Source organism: Pituophis catenifer, unplaced genomic scaffold, assembly GCF_029215685.1.
Source record: "Pituophis catenifer annectens isolate HBS135680 unplaced genomic scaffold, rPitCat1.0.hap2 SCAF_1, whole genome shotgun sequence".
Lineage (NCBI taxonomy): Eukaryota > Metazoa > Chordata > Lepidosauria > Squamata > Colubridae > Pituophis > Pituophis catenifer.
This window is the reverse complement of record NW_027256881.1, coordinates 175,611,460-175,635,858: the sequence shown is the minus strand read 5'-3', so window position 1 is coordinate 175,635,858 and position 24,399 is coordinate 175,611,460. Positions and strand designations below refer to the sequence as shown.

General features: G+C 36.4%; 1 protein-coding gene across 1 annotated transcript in view; it reads left to right on the top strand.

Annotated features, from left to right (window-relative positions):
• The window catches only part of CPS1 (carbamoyl-phosphate synthase 1), a 177,335-nt gene that overhangs the window by 61,579 nt on the left and 91,357 nt on the right, over positions 1–24,399 (top strand). Inside the window, exons 19-20 of the mRNA XM_070956779.1 lie at positions 8,773–8,949; positions 11,454–11,572. Of these exons, the coding sequence (XP_070812880.1) occupies positions 8,773–8,949; positions 11,454–11,572 (296 nt within the window). The remainder of the gene's footprint in view (positions 1–8,772; positions 8,950–11,453; positions 11,573–24,399) is intronic.

Genomic DNA, 24,399 nt, shown 5'->3' with positions numbered 1-24,399 from the left:
GGATTGCTCTTAGCTCCAAGCTTAGAAATTGTGTTTGCATGTGTGTGTACATGTGTGTGGGTGAGACCAAGTAGGTGAGGCCAAAATAAAAACAAAAACGTATTTAAATATAATTGTATGACTGTCCACATATTGAATTATTTCACCTTTATCTAGATTACCATTTGGTAACCTTTTTGGAGGTATTCTAAATTCATAGCTAGGGAATTGGAAGCTGTATGAGGGAATACCACCCTCATATATGTTTTAGACTACAATTACCATCAGTCCAATTGGTGGGAACCGTTAGTCATCTGTCTGGGATTTATAAGAGTTATAATCTGAAATCTCTGAAGATCCTCTATGTGAAGATAATCTATGTGATATACCTATGCTTTAAATAATGATAGCTTTCTTTTTCCAGAATCTTCTACATCAAAGTTTGTGAGATAACAAGGATTCTTCTTACTTGATTTCTCTCACAAAATTACCAGGCTTCCTAGGAATAGAGAATTAATTTTAAAGTCAAAGAGTATGATGTAAAAAGTAGAAAAGAAAAATAGTAGAATGCCACCCATTATAATTTTATAGTGCTCTCAAGGACAACTTGAGGAAAGTTGACTTAAGCTTTGTGTATGAAAGAAATACTCTTATTAGTTGTGCCAGAAACGGTGGAAGAATTTTATCATTCTTTGTGCAAATATCTCTAAAATTCCAGGTTCTCATATTAACTGGTAAAATGGAGCAGTTCAAGCCTATTTGTTTACTGAAGTCTGAGAACAAAATTATCACTGACTGTTGCATACATGATGCAGAGCATGGTCCTTCCTTGTATATACATCCATTGGCTTTTTCTTCCTCCCGGAGTGGGTGCCTTTGCTGACTAGTTGTCATAGGTTATCTATTTGCTTATAACAGCTAGAATGACACTATCTACTTTTGCAGTTATTTTTCTGTTAATTTTGGAATGAATTCTTTTAAATAGTTCTTACTATGAATGTTATGTTTGACTATTAATTCATTTTATGACAAATTAATGTGCTGAATCATTTTGAGATAAGAAAGGTGACATGAAAGTATAAAGATAAATAGGGGCTCATGCATATGGTAATTTTTATTTAATAACAGTCCATCAAATACATGAATATTTAACAATGAGAACAATGGAGTTGCTTGTTGCTTCCATAGATGAGTGAATAGGTTCATGAAATAACTTAGAATAGGATTGATCTTTCGATAAATGTTTGAATTTTGTTTTATTTCAACCATTTCCAAACTGCTGGGAATTTCAGCCTTCCTTAGAAATGCCTCTCAGTTTCTGTACTTTTTAATAAAAGTGTAACTGCACATCGCACTCATGCTTCATTCTTGAAGCAAGCAATGGTCTTTTCTGTGTTTTTTTAAAAATTGCCTGTTATTGCCTTTATTTTTCAATGAGAACATTAACATTCAGTCTATATTTCTATAGCCCAAAATTATGACAAGAGAAATACATTTTATTTTTTCAGACTTCCAAAAACTGTTGGGGAAGTATACCATCCTTACAGAGAATATTCAGTGAATCTCTTTTCTGAATTTTACAAGTCAAAAATGGGAAGGATAATTTTGAAAAAATGAAATAACAGTACTCTGTGTGTTTAGATTGTCACGAACATTTGTTTAGGATTAGATTTTTCCCATTTTCAGCCAAAGACCAAGTGTTTATTCTGAACATCTTTTCTCTTAACAAGCCAAGTAAGGTTCTTTACTGCCTCTGCTATTCCTTCTACTTAAACATCCATCCATAGGCATCTATTCCTAACCACGATGACATCAAAATGATGAAAAGATCACAGCACAATGCAACATTATGACACATGTTTCATCCCTTGCTCCCTGCCTCCATAGACATTGATGTATCTATTTTACAATTATTAATTTGTACAAACAAAAAACTTGGATCAGACCTTATCATACTATTGGAGTTGTAGCTTGGTTATTGTTTCCCAAGTTATGATAATCACAGAAATCTTTAGTTAATTTCCTTCGATATTAGGAAGTATTTGAGAGGACAACTTTCTATTTGTTGGCAAGGTACGATGATTTTAGTAAACCCATGTGTGGTATGGCATTTGCTTAATATTTCCTCTTTTTATATAGTTGCCACATCTCGAATGGTACAGGGTCTCCTTCTTGAGCAGTGGGTTGGATTAGAGGACCTTCAGTGTCCCTTCCAACTCTTGTTATTCTGGATTCTTAAGACCTTTGCAGAGGAATACTTTGAATATTAAAGACTAAACTGAATTCAATATTGTCAACATTTTTAAACTTCCACTTCTCTTTTTTCTTCTAATAAAACATTATATTAAACATAGTAGAAAGAGCATGGCATTTAAAATTTTAATTTAGGACTCTCTAGAGTAATATTGACACATTCATCTGTAGGTTTTAAGAAGAATGGAATGTGACATAATGGGTAAATCATGCAGTTAATTAACTAATTATCCAACAGTTTTGCAAAATATACTAATTAATAACATATTTGCTTGTTGTCAGACTTTTTTCTTAATGGTTTTAAAACATATTCTTTGGCTATACTATTTTGACATTCAAGGCTTTCTTTAGAGCTTTAGGGTTTTTTAAAAAAATCTTCTTTCCCTTCTACCTTCGTAGAAAAAAGAAAGCTACACAACTCCATTATAGAAGGCTTTATTGAGCTTATTTGTTTTATATTTATTTGTTTTATAAAAAAGGGTATGCAAAACTTGTTTATGATGTATAAATGGGTGTGTCAACCATCCGATTAATAGATCCAATAAAAGCAGGCATCTTCAGGAACTTTAAAATCCCAAAAGTATTTATTGAGTACATCATTCCGGCACAGAAGAAAGCAAAACCAATTCTACATTTCCCCGCGCAATCCTGCATAGTTAAAAATGAGTTTCATCCCCTACTCCCATGGAGTGGGTCACACTGTCCAATTAAGAATTAGCCAGTTGTTTTGATAACAGTCGACGTCTTGGCCGACACCCGCAAAAGTGTCCTTGGCTCTCATGGTTGAAGATTGTAGCCTCCACATTCATTTCCTTCCCTTCCCCCAGTTTGTTGGCAAGTTGAAAAGCAATAATAATCACAGGAAGCTTAAGCGTTTTTCAATCTTGACAGGGTACTTTGCCTCATTGAAACAGCTCTTTGATATAAAATGAAACAATGTTATGTTTCCAATTGTCAGAGCACAACTGGGTTGCTTTGATCTGTAATAGGGGCTACTGTGACCCTGAATACAGTCCATATTACCAAACTGAAGCAGGTGATTCAGGCAGATAGATCTCATCTCTAGACATTGCTGCGCTGAGGCAGAACCAATTGCTTGCAGGAGCCAAGATGACTAATTGAGGTGGATCTTCACTAGTCAGCACAGGTCCAGTTGTATTCTATCTTTGTTTTACTTTGAGTTCAAATCAGTTAGCAGTGTATCAAATATTATTTCAAGCAAAAGTGTAAAAACAGTGTCCATTGGATTCATCAAGCTTGCTTCATAGTCAGGTTGCCAATTCTGGAGGACAAAATTCTGACACCTGTTTATATCAGGTGCAGAACCTGGGAGAAACATTTATTTCCAAATATGTTTTTCCCCCTTTGGCAGCATTTTAAATAAACCCTCATAGAAAGCAATTTTTGCTAAAATGGATATATCTAGGAAGTTTCACTCTCCTGGTTTCAGAGCTGGAGATTGTTTTTTTCTTATTGTATTATCAAATTCCATTACAGTATATGGAAATATGATTGCAGTTTTGCTTCCATATCTGTGATATTTTGTTGTATCTATAGTTCACATTTCTTCTAATATGGGTCATATGCACATTCTTCTTTGGAAAAGGGTGAAGGCAGAAGCAATAATTGAAGTTCCATTGTGGATTAATTTCACATTTATAACTAGTGGGGTATTAGCTACATAATTAAGCATATTTTCCTATCTTTTCCTGACTCTGAAAAACTGATGCAATTTTCTTTTGCAGATTTCAGAACTAAAACATTTTCAGACTTTGAAATGTTGTCATTCAGTTCTATGCTATATTAAGTAAAACCCAGTCTATTCATGAAATATTGCCATTGAAAAATGTGTAGTGTAATTGCTTTCTTCCAGCATTGTGTGTCTTTGACTTTTCTTGTGACTAGATGGGAGACAAGAACAGAGGACAATATATTTAATTTTCAATGACCCTAGTATTGCTTCCACTTGGAGTGATAATGTTGGTGGCAGTACATTCTGACATAATTCACACATTGATTTTAGCTAGTTCTATTCATGAATCCATGGCTTATTCAATAAAATTTGCTTAAAAATTATCATGTAATGTATGAACCCAGCTACTATGTGAAGTCAGCTGCTATGTGACATGGCTGTGTGGGGAACTGAGTTACTGTATATTATTAATGTGGCTATTGTGTGTGGAGAAGGGGGTTGCTGTTAACTTTTGAATTTAGCCAGGCTGTTGAGCACAGTGCAGGGATTAAAGCAGGGGTGAAATCCAGCAGGTTCTGACAGGTTCTGGAGAACTGGTAGGAGAAATTTTGAGTAGTTTGGAGAACTGGTAGCAGAAATTTTGAGTAGTTTGGAGAACCGGCAAATACCACCTCTGGCTGGCCCCAGAGTGGGGTGGGAATGGAGATTTTGCAATATCCTTCACCATGGAGTGGGAAGGGAATGGAAATTTTGCAGTATCCTTCCCCTGGAGCGGGGTGGGAATGAAGTTTTTGCAGTATCCTTCCCCTGCCATGCCCACCAAGCCACACCCACCAAGCCACACCACACTGACCAAGCCACGCCCACAGAACCGATAGTAAAAAAAAAAATGGATTTCACCACTGGATTTAAGTATATATCAATTGCCCTATTTGCATGACTCATTTACCAGGATAGGGGAATTTTGAGTTTTATGAAGACCCTAATCCAGGAATTTAACTTGTGCAAGTGCTATAAACACCAGAAAAAGCTGTCAGGTTTTGGTTAACTCTCTCCAATTCATTGTGTTGTGCACAGTATTTACTGAAGGGTTAAAAGTCCCTTCCTTGTTCTAATCAAGCGGAGAACCAAAGACCTAAGAGAAACAGTATATCCACCTCCACTTCCTTCTAATATTTGCCTTGTGCAGTACCTGGGGAAATTAATAAAAGCACAAAGCAAAACAGAAAAGGGTGAGATTGATCTGCCATGGTGCCAACCCTAATTATGCCACTGCAGTGTTTTATTTTATTATATTAATTTTGGTTTCATTTTTTTAAAATAAAAAAGTAAGCCTTCTTTGCATCTTAGAGGATGTAAAAACGATTTGTGCTTAACTGTGTCAGTCATCCTGGATTAACTAAGCATGCGTGAACTGCATTTGGAGCGCAATGTTCCCACCCATGTTTTAAAAAATAGGGCTGAATTTTATCAGAAAAACTGAGGAAAAAATATTAACAGTGTCAATATTTCAATAAGGAACTGAACTTAGTTTGCTCTGTCAGGCTTTCTATAGTTTCACCATAGGATTTGAAAAAAGGATAATTTCACCATAGGCTTTCTATAATTTTCACCATAGGATCCTCATTAGCTTTTATGACAGATTGATTTATTTCAATATTAAAAGGTATATTTTTATTGTTGCAGAGTTGGTATTAATATGATGATGATGATTTGGATCTTGAAATCAGCCAAGAATGAAGAGGGATAGAGGAGAGAGCAAAACTGTATTTGTTTCAGAATGAAAGCATTCAAAAGCCCTACATGAGTTGGCTTTTGCTCCCCTGTTCTTCGGAGGGAAACTGTGTACATTAGTGAAATATTTGAACGTTGGTTTGAATTCTCCAATTAATTAATTGTGGTTGTGGGTGGGTAGCAGAGCATGTCTGAATGAATACAACCAAGCCTACAAACAGAAAATAGAGGTTAAGTCTTCAGGTCCAAAAAGATAAGCAAAGTTTATTAAGAATAAACTTTACATGCTTCCAGAGAAAAGGAAATATGAAACTCTGTTCTTGTAGGAGAAAAAGCTTGAAAGCAGGGGTGAAATGCTCCCAGTTCGGACCGGATCACCCAATCTGGTAGCGATGGCAGGGGTGGTTCGGAGAACCGGTAGCAAAAATCTCTGGGGCCCCCCCGCCCAGCTGAGCCGCGCGATCATCAGAGGATGTTTTTTTACTTTTAAAAGCATTTTTTCTACATCCTCTTCGGCCAAAAAAAATGCTTTTAAAAGTAAAAAAAAAAACTTTCTGATGATTGTGCGGCTCAGCTGGGATCGTCAGAGGCTTTTAAAAGCATTTTTTTCTATAACCTCTTTGGCCAAAGAGGTTGTAGAAAAAAATGCTTTTAAAAGTTAAAAAAAAAAAGTTGGCCATGCCCACCCAGTCACATTACCCCACCACCACCACCACCACCAAACCATGCCCACAGAACCGGTAGTAACAAATTTTACATTTCACCCCTGCCTGAAAGTCTTCCCCTTAGGAGAAGGAAAGCAGAGTTTTGTAGGCCATTTTTATTCCTAATATCCTAGTTGGTCAATCAAATTTTAGGTGTAGCTCAAAGCTGTTAAACTCTATCTCCAAAATTTTGTACTCTTCTTTCTTCAGCACATGTGTTTTTGCCAAGAAGTCACTCTGCCTTATGCTGCTTCTCTTAATTTATTTTTCAAATAATGAAATATTTTTCTCCTCTTTTGTGGTGAATTTAAGCATTCCAAGTCAGAAATCTAGTTAATTTATTTTTCAAATAATGAAATATTTTTCTCCTCTTTTGTGGTGAATTTAACATTCCAAGTCAGAAATCTAGTTGCCATTCTTGGCCGCCTGAAGCTTTTGGAGCATCTGCTGGAAATCTCCATGCATTTTACTTTTTGGTCTTGCTCCTCCCACTGCTTCTGTTTTTGTAGTTTCTTGAATCATCTGTAGTTGCTGCAGTCTTAATTCTTCTTGATGCTTGGCTGCCGCTCGGGTCTGTCTTTGATCCTTAGGTTCTTCTATTTTGTCGAACACTTCCAAAGCTTGAGCAGTAGTTGAAAGTTGTATTAAATCTTCTTGAGTAATCAAAGCTCCCCTTTGGGCCTGTGCCAGCGATTCTTCCTTCTCCCCCTTTCTTGCCCCCTCTGCTTCCGTCTTCCTTCTAGCTTCTGGGGGCTGTGGGCATCCAGCCTTTAGTACAAAATCTCTTGCCTTCCACACTGAGTTAAGACAATATCTTTCTCCTGAATAGTTCACCACTAGTCCAGCTGGAACCTCCCATCTGTACTGTATCTGACGGCTTCTCAGTTCTTCCACCAGAAAGGCATAATCCCTTCTGGCTCTCAACATTTTGGGGGGGATTTCTTTCAGTATTAAAACCTCCTGCCCCTGCACTTGAAGTTTGTTTTTAAAGGTGACTTGTAAGATTTCATTGCGTATTCTCCTTGTTGTAAAATAGACTACAATGTCTCTTGGTAGTTGTTTCTGCCTGGCAACCATGAATTGACACGTTCAATTTTGTCAATTTGCCATTCAAGATTTGCTTTTTGATCTCCCAATGCTTCTGAAAAGATGTCTCTCAAATTCTCTTGCTTATTTTCTTTGAGGCCTCTTATTCTCAAAGAAAATTCCATATCTATATATTGTATCATTATCACATCGGCCTCAGCTCTTTCCATCTTATTCTGGACCTCTCCCATTTTATTTTCCAAGTTCTCATTAGACTGCTTAATTTCTTCCACTTTTTCATCTATTGCTTCAATATGGCCTGCCAGACCTTGAACTGCCATAATAATATCTTCTCTAATTTCTTGATTTCGTTTTTGAATAATCTCTTTAATTTGAACTATCTCCTCAGCAACATCTCGAATTTTCTCCTCAAACACCGCAGTAATTTTTTTTCCTGTAACAGAGGCTTGTATTTTAAGGGCTTCCTGCAACATTTCAAGTGTTAATATTGGTGGTTCCGTTGGAACAGAGAGAGATTGCAATTTAGACGTTTGAGCTGGCGAGCTCCCAGCACTTTTGGGGACAATAGTCTTTATTTGTTTTGAGGCCATTTTTGGTTTCCAATTTGAATTTATTCAGCAGCCAGAACAACAAATCCACCAAATCCAAAAATTCCCAGTCTTTAAATAATATCAATCCTTTTTTTAAAAAAATCACTGCTGTAGTTTTTTTAGCCTTTAATCTTCTTTTTTTTTTCTTAAAGCAAAAATCTCTAATTTTGAACAGGGGCTACCAGCACTAAATGAAACTTTCCTTTTTAACTTTCGCTTTCACACCCCATTAAAGCTCAGTCGCCATCTTGGTTTCACTTTCTCCCCTTAATGAATCCAAAGGAAGTAATACACATTTGGAGTTAAAGTTCAGTACTTGCAAATCTGATCTCTCCTGAGTTTGCTCAGCCTGCTTCCGAATGATGTTTATTCCAAGCGTTGTTTGCAGGGGTGGTCGCGGCGTCTTCTTCTGCTTGAAGCAGAAACGTCCCAGATCCGGAGCTCTGTCAGGCTTCCAGGGAGCTCTCACCCTTCGAGCCCCAGAATTGTTCCTGGGGCTCCTTGGGGAGCTCTACCTATGCCCGTCTGCTCTCTTCCTCCCCTTTTCCCGGGGAGAAAGTTTTCAAGCCGCTAGACAGCTGATTTGCGCTGTTCTAGTGGCTTTACGAGATCACAGGGCTGGCGTTTGCAAAAGGAGCGTCTTTGGCGCCTGCGGTGCCACCGGAAGTCCCACCGACTTAATTTATTTTTAAGGTGGCAACTTGAATTTTTTTTCTTGAGAAATCTGAAACAGAATCTATGCATGACCGTGTTAATACTTTCTTTATTCCAGGTTATGGCTATTGGACGGACCTTTGAAGAGAGCTTCCAGAAGGCTTTAAGAATGTGCCACCCATCCATTGATGGCTTCACATCATGCTTGCCAATGAATAAAGACTGGCCTGGTGAGGTGGATCTCAGAAGCGAACTATCTGAAGCCTCCAGTACACGAATGTATGCAGTGGCCAAGGTACTGTGAGAAGCAATTGAATTTTCATCTTGTCACTAGCTAAAAGATGAAGCATTGTTTTAACTGATAGATAGCAGCAAGATAAAGATCAGCACCTTCCATGTTTTTTTCTTAAACAAAGGTAATGTAATATTCAGTTACAACATTTTCAATGTGGCAGAATACTTGTTTTAAAAGAGCAAACTATTCATGCCAAACAAGACCTTTGTTAAAATTATCTCATGGTATCAAAATCTCCAGCATTCTCAAGTATTTTTTGTGATGATCAAGAATATAGGTAGTCTGGGTGGCAGTCTTTCCATTAAATCCTTAATAATTAAGAAGCAGGAAGAACAAACTTGTTGTTAATTTTCTTTCTCTGAAATAGACTACTTTTCCGATTCCCCTAGGCCATTATACAGTCTGTTTATAGCATCAACCTAAGAAGAATAGACACTGATTCTTCCAGAATGTGGAATTATTCAAATATGTATTATATTCTTTTCTGTTTTGACATTTCAGCTTTCTTTACTTGTTAAAATTCATCTAGACGTCTGGAACTTGCTGGTCAGAAATCTTTAACAATTGTTATGACACTTAAAGAATGAATTATTTATTCCTGTTGGTGCAATGCCACATTAAGTCTGTTTGCTAAGCTTGTCAAAAATCCTTTAACTCTCACTTTTCTCAAAATCCAACATTTGGAGATGGAGGAGTCTTGACACTGTCCTTTGAAAAAATGTAGTTACAATCTTTGTACCATGATGTTACTTTCCTATTTTTAAAAAGAGGTAAGATAGAGATAGGACCAAACAATTGCAGAGTCACATTCAAATTACATGATTCATTACTACACGCTATGTATTTGATGCTGCTGATTGTTTCCTAAACTGCCAACACTAATGCTGCAGGACTTAGATGTTAATTATACTTCTGGGGTATATCAAGCTTGATGTAGAGATTTATATGAATGGATGTGCAAATCCCTGACAAAGAAAACTAGTTTGCTATGAAGAAAATTAGCTATCGTAATACTTATTCCTTAGTGGGCATAGTCCGAATAATTAAGTCATATTTCTGTATAGGTTTTAATAGGCGACTATCTTTTTGTGCCTCAGATGATCCAAGGTCCTTTTTTCCTGGAAAATATTGTTTACATATTTGTTGGTATCTTAAAATCTAATTCAAAAACTTATAAGTAAGGAACTTTGTATAATTTAAGTAGTTGCTAATATTCTTTTATCTTGATTCCTTCATTAATTTGGCCAAAAGATGTTTTGTATGGATGCATGTATTTTCTCAGTTGAAAGGAACCAATTGCTTCATTGGTCATACAAGATTTCATGAGAAAGAAGAGATTGATATCAATAGGTTGTTTACATACTTGACTGATTGAAAAGAATGCTGTTGCTGTAGTGCCTATCAGATAGTAATATTTCAGTAGGGTCTCCTTGAAAATATTATATCAAGATTGTCACATTTGTTTCTCTCAAGGAATATTTCCTTCCTTGACAAATTCGCCAACTTTTTGAATCATCATCACAGAATCATGCCATATGAGTGCACCTGGGCCATAATCAGATCTGTTGGCCCTCAGTGTTGCTTCTTTTAGTCTCCAGAAGTGCATAGGATTCTTGAAATAGTGAACAAGCTGTCCAACAAAGTTGGTCTTTTGCAATTTATCTTTTTATAAGGAGCCACTGGACTCCCTAGAACTTAGTTTGAAAGCTATAGACAATGTGTATTTGAAAATCAGTTTTGTGGAAGAAATCTAATTCTAATGAGATTTAAACTGGTTTAAACTGAATTTTCATGCCCATTCAATTGAGATGGGGAACTTTCAATTGATCATGTAAGCAAATTGCTGAAAGTTAACAGTGTTTCTCTACTTTTTAGCCAGATCCATGACAATAATCATAGGTTGGATTGGTTTTTATGAAGCTCATTCTTAAGGCTTCACGGAACCTGCAAATCTTCAAATTAAAGCACAGGAAAACAATTCAACATTTTGTTTCAAAAGGAATATGAAGTCTTTGAACCTATTTAACTAATCTCCTTACATAATTCCAGCTAAAGCTTAATAATAATAATACAATATTATTAGGTGAAAGCTATGCTGGGCTGCAATTACAGTATATAGGCCAGTTCGTATAGACTGAACATTTTGAAATGAATTTTTGAACACAAATGAAACTTTTGAACACAATTTATAACATCTGGAATTAAGATAAAGAGTATGCAATTTTAAAGGAAACTGGAGGGAATATTAAGTATGAAGGGTTTTTTAAATAGAAAAAGTGAAATAAAGTCAGAATTAAACTAGTTAAATTAACAGATGATATGGACTACAGTTAAAAAGCAGTCAATATTTATAAACTATTGCTGAAAGTTAGATTTAGAAAGAGCTAAATTTCAGAATAGATTTGAGATAGAAATAACTGCTAAATATTTTTATTCAATGCAGTGTTCTGGAATAAGTCAGTTAATTCATGAAACCATGACTAATCAACATCCCTTTCTGGTAGGCCTTGAATGAAAACTTCCCTGTAGATGATATCCATAGACTTACAGATATTGATAAATGGTTCATCTTAAAAATGCGTAATATCGTGAACACGGAGAAGAACTTAAAAGCTCTTGATTGGTAAGTCTATTAAACTTTCTTTTAAAGACAGCCGAGTATGTTATATTGTATTATTCTAATGTCAGATAATTGCTTCTATGAAAGTGCTGGTCAGCAAAAATGTCTGCATATTCTCCCCCCCCCCCACTTTTTTTTACATGGTTAACTGGTGTACTAAGGGTGGTCATGGGAATGCAACCATAAACACATGGCTATTGCTGAGTGGGCTGCTTGAATTGCTGCTCCCCTCTCTACTCTTATACTAATCATCCTATTTTTATTACTCCACTGCCTTCTCTACACTCTATTGAGGATTTAGATTTCACTCTTGATTTAGTCTCCATCCAGTAATGGAAACATAAATATCTTTATCTTCTTTAAAATGAGTATGAATGGATGTTAGTATGGTCAGGCATTTATCAAGGTGTATACTCCAGTTAGGGTCCACAATTGACCCATAGTTCCTGTCCTTCACTTCCCTTGACTCCTCCTTTAGATGTTGTGTCAGACTGAATCCAAAAGGGCAGGATAAGTGAGAGGGCAGCTTTGGCACTGCCAAGAAAGATAAATTCATTAATTGAAAGAGATTCATGAAGTATATGGTATTTGTGGTCTCCAGAATTTCAAGTTTTAGTTATAGTTATAGTTCAATCTATCATTTATTTTATGTGGTGCCTTCAAGTCCGCCTTTATTCCTGTTGACTGCTTAGACAAATCCATGCAGTTTTCTTGGCAGCATTTTCAGAAGTGGCTTGCCATTGTTGCCTTTGTAGGACTAAGATCCAGCTTTGTAGGAACACCCAGCTGTTCCTAGCCTTTTGCCTTTGACCACTATACCAAACAGGCTCTCCTATTTATTTATTTACTATACAGTATGTTATATAAGACTATTAAGTCACACCAAAAATTGATTTAAAGAAACAAATGAATACTTTTCCAAAATATAATATCCACCCATTGATATATAGCACAGTGGTAAAAGTGCTGGATCCATGTTCTAGTCCACTATCAGTATGAAAATTCTAGTCACTCCTTACCTCACTTGAGTCTGGATTGAAAAGATTGAAAATTGAGGTAAGAATATGTGATCTCTTTCATGTACCTTCATTCTCAATCATTAAGGTCCTAATTTTGAATCATATCTCAAAACCAGATGTGCTAAAGATGTAAGATGAAACACTTGATGAAGGCTGGTAAACTGATTGCATAAATTGACTTCACATAACATTCAACTAGTCATTTGCATTTTAGTTTACTGTGTTGACAAACCCAGACCATAATGTTATTTAATGATTCAGTGTAGTATGGAAATCCAGAAAATTTGATTAGCCTAGTAAATGTTGGTTCATGAGCCATTGGAGAGCAGAGAGAAGCAAATGAGACAGGAGCAGGGAATGTAAAGGATCTCTTGTGGCCGGGACAGAGGGTAGGGAGCAGGGAGGAAAGGCAAGTGTTAGCGAAGGCAAAAAAATAACTTCCCCTTTCTCTGCTCCTTGCTATGCTGACAGCAAATGCAGTTTTGCCCAGGGGACCAAGAAATAAAGCTTTGCGGAGGTGACTAGTAGGAGTAGCAGGTTTGTAGAAAGCATTTCATGAGTTTGATATTCCTCTGAGCCCAGGAAAACATCTATGGTTGCAGGGGAGTTCTGATCTTTCTAGCAGCCAGAGTAGACATAGCCATAGAAATAGGAGTCATATAGGAGGAAGTAATCCTACAGTGGGCCTGCAGATAACTGACAACCTTCAAGTTCCTTCTCCATGTGATATGGAAAAGTCTCTCCTCTTTGTGATGGAAAACATCACTATATTGATAGAGTTTCTGTCATGGACATGGTTCTGCAGGAACTTGTGGTTTTTATCAAAATCATGAAAGCAAGATCATGGCATCCATCTTTCCCCATCATATGACATGTTTTTATCATCCTGCCCATCCTGTGGATGTACGCAAGTAAATGACCACTCTAATCTAGGCCAGAAAAGGTGTCTAGATGAGCCCCTTGTCTGATATCTTAATCATCTTGCCAAACCTTCTCTTTTGGGACAGCTAAAATTGAAAATATATTTAGATAGAAAATAGTATTTTTCGAATAGAATAGTATAGTATAGTATAGTATAGTATAGTATAGTATAGTATAGTATAGTATAGTATAGTATAGTATAGAATAGAATAGAATAGAATAGAATAGAATAGAATAGAATAGAATAGAATAGAATAGAATAGAACTCAATTCTTTATTGGCCAAGTGTGATTAGACACACAAGGAATTTGTCTTCGGTGCATATGCTCTCAGTGTACATAAAAGGAAAAAAAATACATTCATCAAGAGTCATAAAATACAACACTTAGTGATAGCCATAGGTTACTAACAAGCAATCGAATCATAATAGGAAACAAACAGAACAATATAAATCATAAAAATACAAACAACATGGTTATAGTCATAAGTGGGGGGAGATAGGTAATAGAAAGGATGAGAAGAATAATAGTAATCCAAACTTAGTAATAATTTGACAGTGTTGTGGGAATTATTTGTTTAGCAGAGTGATGGCATTTGGGAAAAAACTGTCCTTGTGTCTAGTTCTGGTGTGCAGTGCTCTATAGTGTCGTTTTGAGGGTAGAAGTTGAAACAATTTATGTCCACGATGTGAGGGGTCTGTAGATATTTTCTCAGCTCTCTTTTTGACTCGTGGAGTATACAGGTCCTCAATGGAAGGCAGGTTGGTAGCAATTGTTTTTTCTGCAGTTCTAACTATCCTCTGAAGTCTGTGTCTGTCTTGTTGGGTTGCAGAACCAAACCAGACAGTTATAGAGGTGCAGATGACAGACTCAATAATTCCTCTGTATAACTGTATCAGCAGCTCCTTGGGCAGTTTGAGCTTTCTGAGTTGGCACAGAAAAACATTCTTTGTTGTGCTTTTTTGATGACGTTTTTCATGTTAGCTGTCCATTTTAAATCTTGAGATTTGATAGATACTGTTGTTACTGTGTTGTCTATATTGTAAGAGGTGGTAGTATAGGAGGTTTTCTCCTAAAATCTACCACCATTTCTACAGTTTTGAGTTTAGTTCAAGATTGTTTAGTTCAAGATTGTTCCAATTGCACCACAAGGCTAGTTGTTCAACCTCCCGTCTGTATGCAGATTTGTTGTCTCAAATGAGAGCAATCACTGTTGTATCATGAATACAACAGTATTCAAATACACTGTGGAGCATGAATGCACAAAATACAATAGAATAGAAAGTGCCAAACCAAAGATTAAGACTGTCAGTCAGTATTCTGCTCTGCTATTGTGGTCCATTTTCCCTTCCCTTTTCCTTTCTTGTATTTTATGAGGTCTACAAAGGGTTTTTATTGAATTATTGCCTGCATATTTAGGGCATTTTTCTTAACCTAGAGATGCCAATAAATTTTGGCAACCACATGAGGGCACCAGAAACTCACATTCTATCAAATAATTAAATAAATACATTCCACTGTCAGGAAGGAACTTCGCAGAAGGTTTGAATTACTGTTATGAAAAAAGCTTTTCATCTAATCTTTGTTCTGCTCCTTTGACAATCTGTAAATTTTTAATTGAGTAGTTTTCATCAGAAAGTCAGCTGGAGCTTTAGCTAAGCTTAAGCAACTATGGAAGAATAGTTAGATAGATAATTTACCATGCACATATATCTCAGGTAATTTCCCCTTTAACTTCCATGTTTTGTTACACTGTCTTTCGGAAATAGCCAAATGCACTCAATTACCCATATTTTTGTTAAGTTCCATTTCTTTTGTTGGACACAGTGATTGATTATAGTTAGCCTTTTGTACAAACTTGCACCCATAAATGAATCAAAACCAATTTGAGCTGTTTTTATTAATGCCTTTTCCATTGTGCTAGTGTCTATAAGATATATTTTAAGGAGAAATAATATTAATGCTATTTTCTACACTGGCACCAGATGTAAGAAAATGAATGAACAATGAATGAAGTACAAGTGTATGCATCAATCTAGGAAGGAGAAATCTAGGAGTGGACAGCCAGCTTGATGATTTTGGTCAGCCCTTTTGACCCTCTTCTCAGTTGCTGCTGCTTAAATTCTATAGCACAATTTTATTAGACATTAATGCGTCTATAAAATGTTCAATTGCTTTCACATTTTTGAAAAAAATTCTCATTTTGTTACTCACATGTCCTTTATTGGTGCTAGCAGCAAAAGCCCACATAAATATTCAGAAATACTTCTGTATGCTAATTTTGAATGCATTTTTTCTATATCTGGTCATTTTCCTAGAATATTTTATCCATATTGTTGGCTGCAAATTATATTGCAAAATTCTGGAAGGTGTGTATTTTAACATGTGCCTCTTTGTAATCTCCTTCATATCAGAAAGTATAATAGAAGAGAGAAGAGGCAAGAGAATAAAAAGCAGCACTGATGACTGAAATTAATAGGGTTTATAGTGATCACAGACTAGAGGAAAGGAAGGGAAGGAGGGAGGGAGGGAGGGGGGGGAGGGAGGGAGGGAGGAAGGAAGGAAGGAAGGAAGGAAGGAAGGAAGGAAGGAAGGAAAAGAAAAGTAAGAGGGCAGTATACAGATATTCTTCTTTTAACTATAGTTTGGCAGACCATCTTAGATTGCATTCAGGATTAATTCCTGTCCTTCCTTCTGTTGCTGCTTTGCAAAAAGTTTGGATGAGAATCTGACAACGACCCATTTATTTGGTTTTAAGCCATAGTGTTCCTTAGAGACATACACTCACCATCCACCATCCACCATCCACCATGGTTTCTGTGGAGATAATAGTGTGAAGAGAGAAATATATTAATAAGGTCTTTGCATTAGAGCATGTACTGAAATGTAAAGTAAATACGATTTCAATTTAGGAGAGATAGCACCTTGGATAGCACTTTTACATTTAAATTATTGCCAAAGAAAATTAATGAAATTAATGAATTGGTTATGGCATTTTTGTGCTACCCTGGTGTCCTGCTGATTTCATTCACCATTCCAACCTCACCTTCCCAAATTCATTTTGTACTATATTCCCTGGAGAACTGTTTTCAACATAAAAATAACTTATTGTAAGATAAACTTTCTTTTAGATATTTTTGTAATGTTGAAATACTAGACTAGAGACACAATGGCAACTTCCTTACTGCTTGATCTGCATCTCTGTTATCTGCAACATTCTTTCTGTTACCATTATTTATGTTTGCATTATAGAAATGTCTAGAAACTTGGAGCATATAACTTTTTTAAAAAAAATTTGGCAACTTGATTTGTTAGGCAGATAAAGATAAAGAAGAGATTAAATATAATGAAATAACTATAGTAAGAAAATGAATATTACACATATTATGCATGATTGGCCTGTGCTATAGATGCTTGTTCAGTTATGGGTTTATAGTTCACAGAAAATTGGCTAATCTCAGATGGTCAGTTTGTAATCTGTATCTCCTGGACCAAATCTACCGTTATCTGCTTATTTTATTTTCTAAGGCAATTATACTCTGGAGGCTCCCCAAAATACACAAAGTTATTGATTTTGTGTGGCTCACTTGTTTGCCATGCAAATATACATTTCATTCTATGACTCCATACATGTGTCCCACTAAGAAGAAAACTTTACTACTCCCTGTCCATATTGTGGAACAAAATTGTCCTTTGTATTTCACGCAACTATTGGAGAGATAGAGCAATTATGACACATTGTGAATTTCTATCTTGGAAATATAAGTTTGGTATTACGACTATACAGTCAGAAGAAAGCAAAGAGGTAACGCATAGAGTAAGTGGTTTTTCTTCCTCCTGAGTGTGTGTGTGTATATGTATGCATTTAGGAAAAGGAGAAATATATGTTTACAATAGTTGATAATGTTTCCTCTCTGAGATTATAGTATAAAAAGAGTAAATATGTGAAATAATTTGGAAGAAGCAAAGAAAGAGAACAAAAGTTCTATTCTCTCTCTTAAATGGCTTTTCCTGGGAGATGATGGATTCCACCTGAACTCAACTGAAACGTATTTGGGACTAATGTGTATTTAAGTCATTCTGGACATAGAATCAAGACAGAAGAATTGAATAGAACAGAATGAATAAGCTGGAAGGGACCTTGGAGGTCTTCTAGTCCAGCTCCCTGCTCAAGCAGGAGACTCTATACTATTTCAGATAAGTGACTAAAAACCTTCTTAAAAAGGTTACAGGAGGTTCTTCTTAAAAACCTCCAGTTATGAAGCATCCACAACTTCTGAAGGAAAGCTGTTCCACTGGTTAATTGTCCTCACTGTTAGGAAGTTTCTCCTTAATTCCAGGTTGCTTCTCTCTTTGATTAGTTTCCAACCATTGTTTGTTGTCCTGCCCTCCGATGCTTTGGAGAATAATTTGACCCCCTCTTTTTGCAGCTTAAAAAATATTGTTTAAAGAAGAAATATCAGTTTAAATCATCTCTAGAATTTTTCATCCAGCTCCTGTTTGAAAATCACCAGTGAGGTGGGAGTCCATGACTGTAATTGGGAGACAATTTCTCTGCTTAATCAACCCTTACATGAAGAAATCCCTCCAATATTCTGCCTGAATCTCCTCCAAAATCATATTTCATATTTCACTCAAAGTCTGTATTTGACACACTTTCCATATTCTAAAGAGTTTTCCAGTGTTGGGAAAGTCTAAATTCTTCTTTCCTAACGCTACCAGCATAGCTAGGGATAGATGCTGCCTATTGTCTCTGCTCCTTAGACCTCCTTTACAGACATGATTTCTGAAAATTCTTCCTTGTAAAGCTGGTTTTAAGAGTTTCTGATTGGCTTTCAAAAATATTTGACTATGTTTTTCCTCTCTCACTGATAAGAACTATTATAATTGGTTGCACAGTCAGCCAGTTGTTTAGATTGGATTTGGCATTTTATCTACTTCTTGAGTGGACCTGAGATAGGCAAATGTCATTGTTTGATGGTGTTAAAGATATCATCACAAGATGTAAACTCTTTCAAGTAACATTGCCTTTTGCAATTGACTGATAGTGATTTTGTCAATGCTGATCAATGTTCAAGTTGTTTCGAAATTGCACTCAGTGCACCTATTACTATTGGTACTATTTTATCACAGTCAAAGAGTGGTGGAAGCCTAATAAATCAAGTCCTAACCAAGGACCTAAGAGTTTTTAAGGTAGTGTCTGAGAATATAGGCAGTTCCTCGCAGGGTGTTGTTGTTGTTGTTGTTTTGCAATGTCAGCGTGTTTCGGTCTGATAAGTTCAAAATGTCCAAATATTGAGGTTTTGTGCCAGGTGTAGCATATTCCTACAGAATGACCTCTAACTTTCCCTTATGGAATGGTCTAGCTTTGTTGCTTTGATTGTTGTGGGATGCCAGATAGGTTGATAGAGCTAATTGCCAAGCTTACTTCTCCTGGGAAAGACCTCTCATTTTTGGCTTCATTGGGTTCAGGCTGGGTAGAGAAGATCAGGTCACTGAAGCTTTTCCTGGGCACTTCTTCTTTGTACCATAGTTATGCTGCTAGGGTTATTTCTAGTAGTGATTCAGTTAGCAGAGGCATCAGAGGCAGAGAAGTGCAGTGAGATACACAGAGCAATGGTCAAGCAACAGGGAGGGAGACTGGCACAAAGAAAGTGGCATTAGCAGCTTTGTTTCCCTCTCTCTCTTTACGGAGATTGAACTGGTTCCAGTCATGCAGGATTTTAATAAAGCAGTTTGCAGAATTCTGATTGATTCACTGCATTAAAGTGGATTTCTGTTTCTATTCCCAAATTGACTTCAGCGTGGGATTGCTTTTTCAAAGGTTTGCCCAACTCTATTCTATATCTTGTTATGTGAGGAGAGGAAACAATTGTGTGTGTGTGTGTGTGTGTGTGTGTGTGCTAGGAAAATTGCTCAATGAGAAAGAGGTACTATGGTAGCTAGACAGAGAAGTTGATGCCTGTGTGCAAAAGATTATCAGAGAAAAAGAAGTCACAATGGCTTGGCCAATTTTATATTTCTGGAGGATTAATAATGCAATTTTCTTGTTTTTCCTTATTTTCTCATTTATAAACTAACTTTTGCATGGGGCATTTAGAACGTATACTTGGCTGACTCAAAAGCAAGCAATCATGGCAATGGTACGGGAGAAATCCTCCAGCTGATTCTGAATAATAATTCCAAAACAATTAGAGCACCAGTTGAATACCTTTGGCATTGACAGTCATCATGAGTTAATTGCAAAAGGCAGCTTTGCTAGGAGCATCTGCCTATCCCAGGTCCTTGTGAAGGATTCGATGGGTGGATAAAAATGCCAAATCCTGTCTAAACATTTGGCTGACTTTATGACCAACCATAATAATATGTTTCTGCTGAACAAATAGTTTTACAGGGTTTCAGGGCTTCAATAATTGCCCCACTACTAATTTGTCTTTTATGGCTGGGTTTATCTTTGGATGAAATAGCATTATTCTTCCTTTATCAACAAAAGAACAGATTTTACACAGAACCTGTCAATTAGAGCATCCTAATTTACTTAATTCAGATTTAAAAAAACAATAGCAAAAGGGGAAAGGATGTTCTTGTTTTATTTATAACTAGTAGAGACTGGGCAATTAATTCATCTCTTCTTCGGCTTCTCTTAAATTGTCCTGTAAATCAGATGGATGATCGGGTAGCCAGGATTTAGCTGTTCTCACAGGTTTAAAGGAGGGAAGCTTTGAACTATTGTAATTCTTATTATCAGATATATATTGATGGTCGTGCTCATTTGGTTCTATGAGGAAGTTATTTGGTCAATACAGCTTCAGGTTCAAAAGGTTGTTTTTATTATTTACAAATACATACATGCATACGATAATGAACAGGGTGTCCTGTTACATTTTTACCCTAACTGTATGACTCAGATGTTGAGAGGAGAGAGAAGTTCACGTGTTGTCTCGCTGAGAGATAGATGAGAGAGAGAGGAAAAACAGGGGAAGATGTCCAAGTGGTTTCTAGGTAGGAGTCCAATAAGAAAGTTCATTGGCTGATACATGTGATACATGTGATGTGATGTGATGATACATCGCATGTGATGTCTGTAAAGACTTAACCCCTTCTAGTCTCTGGCGCATCATATGCAGGCAATATCTGACACTTATTAAAATATTTTGTAGTACTATATAAGTTCCATAGTTGTTTGTAAATCTGAACTCTTAGGCCCTTATATTCTCTCACTTTAGAAGAAAGGAACTTGTTCTTTCCATGAGGTCATGCCAAAGATGTCCCTTTGGTTTTTTTTATTTTTGAATAAACTGTGCAATCCTTTCAGTGATTAGAAGTAATGAAAGAATAGACAGCACATGATAGCAGTCTTCCAGTCCTTGAAGGCTGTCACAGAGAAGAGGGGGTTGACCTATTCTCCAAAACACCTGAGGGCAGGACAAGAAATAACAGATGGAAGCTTTAGAAAGATAGATCCAACCTAGAACTAAGGAGAATTTTCCTGTCAGTGAGAACAATTAATCAGTGGAAGAGCCTGCTTCCAGAACTTGTGGGTGCTCCATCACCAGAGGTTTTAAAGAAGAAATTGGACAGCCATTTGTTCAGAGTGCTATAGGGTCTCTTGCTCGAACAGGGGGGTTGGACTAGAAGATCTTCAAGGTCCCTTCCAACTCTGTCATTCTATGATTCTATAGCTACAAGATATTTTTTAAAAAGCTAGAAAAGATTTAAAAAGAGAGCTATTTTGCTCTTTTTTCAGCTCAGAACAATTGAAATTTCTCACAACTATGGAAATAATGCCCATGTCTCCTGCTATAAATAAATTGCAACAATTGGAGGATTATCTTGTGGGTTGTGGGTGCTCCATCACTGTGGGTGCTCCATCAGGTTTTTAAGAGCCTTGGTAGTACAGTGGTCTAAAGCACCCTGTTATTAAGACCAGCTGCCTGCAATTACTGCAGGTTCGAATCTCGCCAGGCTCAAGGTTGACTCAGCCTTCCATCCTTTCTAAGGTAGGTAAAATGAGGACCCAGTTTGTGGGGGCAAGAAGCTAACTTTGTATAAATATACAAAAGGATGAAGGCTATTGCTGAGCACTTTGTAAGCCACCCTGAGTCTCTGGAGAAGGGCGGCATATAAATCAAATTAAAAAAAAAAGAAGAAGGAGAAGAAATTGGAGAGTTTTTTTTGTCTGAAATGGTATAAGGTCTCCTGCTTGAATAAGGGGTTGGACTAGAAGACCTCCAATGTCCCTTCCAACTCTGTTATTCTGTTATAGAGATAACAAAAAAGAGAAGGACTTCAAGTGTTTTGTTTTTATGTATATTGTAATTTTAAATGAAGTATAGAACAAGAATATTATAAAGCAGAAGCTGATTCTCCCCCACCCCAAGAAATGGGAAAATGCAAACACAGTTAGAAAAATTGAGAACTAATATCTGTTTTCCACTTCTGAAACTATAGTCTGTCAGAAGAAGGAAGATCACTATAAAACATTATATTTTCAAGTTCCTTTGAAGTAGCTAGAGAGGCAGAAAGAAAGTTACCAATGGATAGAAATTCACTGCTAAGGATGAGAATATAATCCAAAATATTTTTGAATATTCCATTAATAACAGTTTAAGGCCAAACTTAAGTCAGTGATTTAATCAATAGATTAAAATCCTTTCTATTTCCTATCTTCTGGTTACTTCAAACAAACCTGTAAAGGAGTTGTTTTCTGGTGGACTTCCCTTCTGCTGAGAAAGGGGCCTTGGTTTCAAAACTGCAAAAATAGCTGATCTGGCAAATGCATTTTAGATCTATGTTTACTCTGTGTCCAGGGAGATGGTTGAGCTGGCATAAAATCTATCTGCAGGTAAACAAGTGTGACCAGCCTTTTAAAATACCACTTTTCAGAGCGATTTTGTATACGTATTGCTGTACAAATACAGAGTGAAAAGTTCTTCCTTACTTTAATATCACTGAAAAGTAATTTAATTATGTTTAGATTAATAAGATTAATATTTCAGATCTAAAAAAGATATAGAATAGAGACTTCTTTTAAAAAAAAATTGATTTATTGAGTCTTCTCCGGAGACTCAGGGCGGCTTACAATGCGCTAAGCAATAGCCTTCATTCTTTTGTATATTTATACAAAGTCAGCTTATTGCCCCCACAAACTGGATCCTCATTTTACCTACCTTAGAAAGGATGGAAGGCTGAGTCAACCTTGAGCCTGGTGAGATTCGAACCTGCAGTAATTGCAGGCAGCTGGTCTTAATAACAGGGTGCTTTAGACCACTGTACTACCAAGGCTCTTTGCTTGCTCTCATTATTATATTATTTTAAATTTAATTTTGTGTGGGGGTATGTTTATATAATTATCTATCTATCTATCTATCTATCATCTATCTATCTATCATCTATCTAATAGAAAGTCAGACTTGGAGCGTTTAAACTCTTCTGTTTGAAGTTTCTGAAATTAATATTTGCATTAGTAGATTATCTTTGCTAAAGCACATCTATAATTCCTATTATCTTGCATTAGTTAGGTTCCAGCTTTTGTGACAACTATATTTATTAAGATAGTATTCCCAGACTTATTAAAATAGGTAGGTCAGTAGGTCGGTCGGTCGGTCGGTTGGTCGATCGGTCGGTTGGTCGATCGATAGGCAGGCGGCAGGCAGGCAGATAAAACATGAGTAGGTATAAAAGTGGTGATATAAAGTATATGGAATGATTACTATCCCAGATTTTTTTCTTTCTAAATGGAATTTTACTAGACATTTTTGTGAGACCTGTATACTGATGTATGAAAGGACAATTTTAAAAAGAATGTAGTATCTTTTTCCCTGTATGCTTTATGTTTAAAATGTCTGTAAAAGAGGTGCTGGGAAACATCTCTGAATGTCCATTGAAGACAGAATGCTTTTACAGAGGACAGGATGCTGGTGGGTTCAGCTGGGCCTGTCCCCTCAAAGAATGGACTTGAGAACATGTCTTTTTAAATTATTTATTTACAGTCCACGATCAAATCACAAAATGTAAAATGCAACACACCATTTACACATTCATATGTAACAATACATGCATATATAAAAGGAAGAAATTCTATAAAATTATAGAATATAGAAATTATTCCCAAATGAGTATATCTAGGATAAATTATCATGTATAAATGCATTGCCTCTTACTATGGTGATATATTCTCTTTTATATTTTTGGTGCAATGTAAGCTATAACTCTACATTTGAGAGGGAGGGAGGGAGGGAGGGAGAGAGAGAGAGAGAGAGAGAGAGAGAGAGATCTATAGCAGTCCAAGAACACTTTCGTATGTTTTTGTCACTTTATGAAATAACTAATAGAACTAGCAATAGCACTCAGACTTATATACTGCTTCATAGTGCTTTACAGCACTTTCAAAGTAGTTTACAGAATCATCATATTCAACAATCTGGGTCCTCATTTTACTTACCTTGGAAGGATGGAAGGCTGTGTCAACCTTGAGCCTGGTGAGGATTGAACTCCTGGCAGTGAGCAGTGAGTTAGCCTGCAATACTGCACTCTAACCACTGTGCCACCACGGCTCTAATTAAAAGGAAGGGATACCTTTGGGAATTTTTATTAACTTATTAATTAACTTTAATATTCTGATTACATAAATATATTTAAGGATTCAGCAATGGTACCTACCAAGATGAGCTTTCCATTGAATCATGTTGAGGGTTCAATTTAACACTTTTCTCCCAAACTCCAATGTTTTCAATCATGGGAGCCAAACAGAACCAAGCAATTCTGGTTCAAGAGACTATAGGACTACTTTGGGAAATAGAAGGATTTTTAAAATGAAACCTTTATTTCTATGTACAACTCCACATATTGAAAAAACCCTTCAGTATGAAGTTTGCAAAGGTACAAAAAT